We start from the raw sequence: 1062 nt of genomic DNA on the forward strand, positions 1-1062 counted from the left end.
TCCAAAACAATGGCACGATAAATTTAGAAAAGTTATGATTTCTAATAGCTACTTAATCAATGGTGGAGATATCTGCATATTTAGTAAATTTCAAGAAAATTCTGGTGTGATAATATGTCTTTATGTAGATAACATGTTGATCTTTGAAACTGATATCGAAAGAGTCAAAGAAACTAAATATTTTCTTGCTTTTCAGTTTGAAATGAAAGATCTTGGAGAAGCTGATGTAATTTTAGGCATCAAAATTATAAGATCGGTAAGTGGTTTGACTCTTACTCAATCAAGTTATATTGAGAAGGTTCTAAAGAGGTTTGGTCATTTTGATGACAAGACTACTCCTACACCATTTGATCCTAGCATCAAACTAGTGCGAAACTCTGATGATATTCTTGATCAATTGACATATTCTCAGATTGTTGAGAGTTTTATGTATGCCATGCATTGTACCAGGCCAGATATTGGTTATGCTGTAGGAACTTTGAGCAAATTTACTGGTAGCCCTGGAGTTGAGCATTGGAATGACTTAATTCGTGTTTTAAGGTATCTGAAGGGTACAATTAATGTTGGCCTGCATTATTCTACCTTTCTAGCAGTTCTTGAAGGCTATAGTGATGCTACTTGGTATTCTGATCTGAATGACTCTAAATCTATTACTGCTTGGATTTTCACTTTGGCTGGAGAAGTAATATCTTGGAGATCAAAGAAGCAGACATGTATTTCTCACTCAACCATGGAGTCAGAATTTATCGCTATGTCTTCTGCTAGAGAAGAAGTTGATTGACTTCGGAGTATGTTGATAGATATTCCATTATGGGGTAAGCCAATACCACCTTTGACTATATATTATGATAATAAAGTTGCTATATTTCGGGCTTCAAGTGATTGTTACAATGGCAAGTCAAGACAATTTTGTCTCAAACACAATCATGTGAGAATATTATTGGAGGATGGCATAATATCTCTTCAATATGTGAAGTCCAAACTCAATTTAGTAGATCATTTGTCTAAAGGGTTAGGCAAGAAATTAGTGGTACAAACTTGTAATGGGACGGGAATAAAGCC

At 34.7% G+C, this 1062-nt stretch overlaps 1 protein-coding gene across 1 annotated transcript; it reads left to right on the top strand.

Moving 5' to 3' along the window:
* Positions 1–298: 298 nt before the first annotated feature.
* Positions 299–781, top strand: LOC124895445 (secreted RxLR effector protein 161-like; the record flags this gene model as incomplete). Its single annotated transcript, XM_047405873.1, has 1 exon — positions 299–781. A coding segment is annotated over one exon (483 nt), but the record flags the coding sequence as incomplete, so codon positions are not given.
* Between the last annotated feature and the right edge of the window lie 281 nt (positions 782–1062).

The sequence above is a fragment of the Capsicum annuum genome, unplaced genomic scaffold, assembly GCF_002878395.1.
Source record: "Capsicum annuum cultivar UCD-10X-F1 unplaced genomic scaffold, UCD10Xv1.1 ctg82237, whole genome shotgun sequence".
Lineage (NCBI taxonomy): Eukaryota > Viridiplantae > Streptophyta > Magnoliopsida > Solanales > Solanaceae > Capsicum > Capsicum annuum.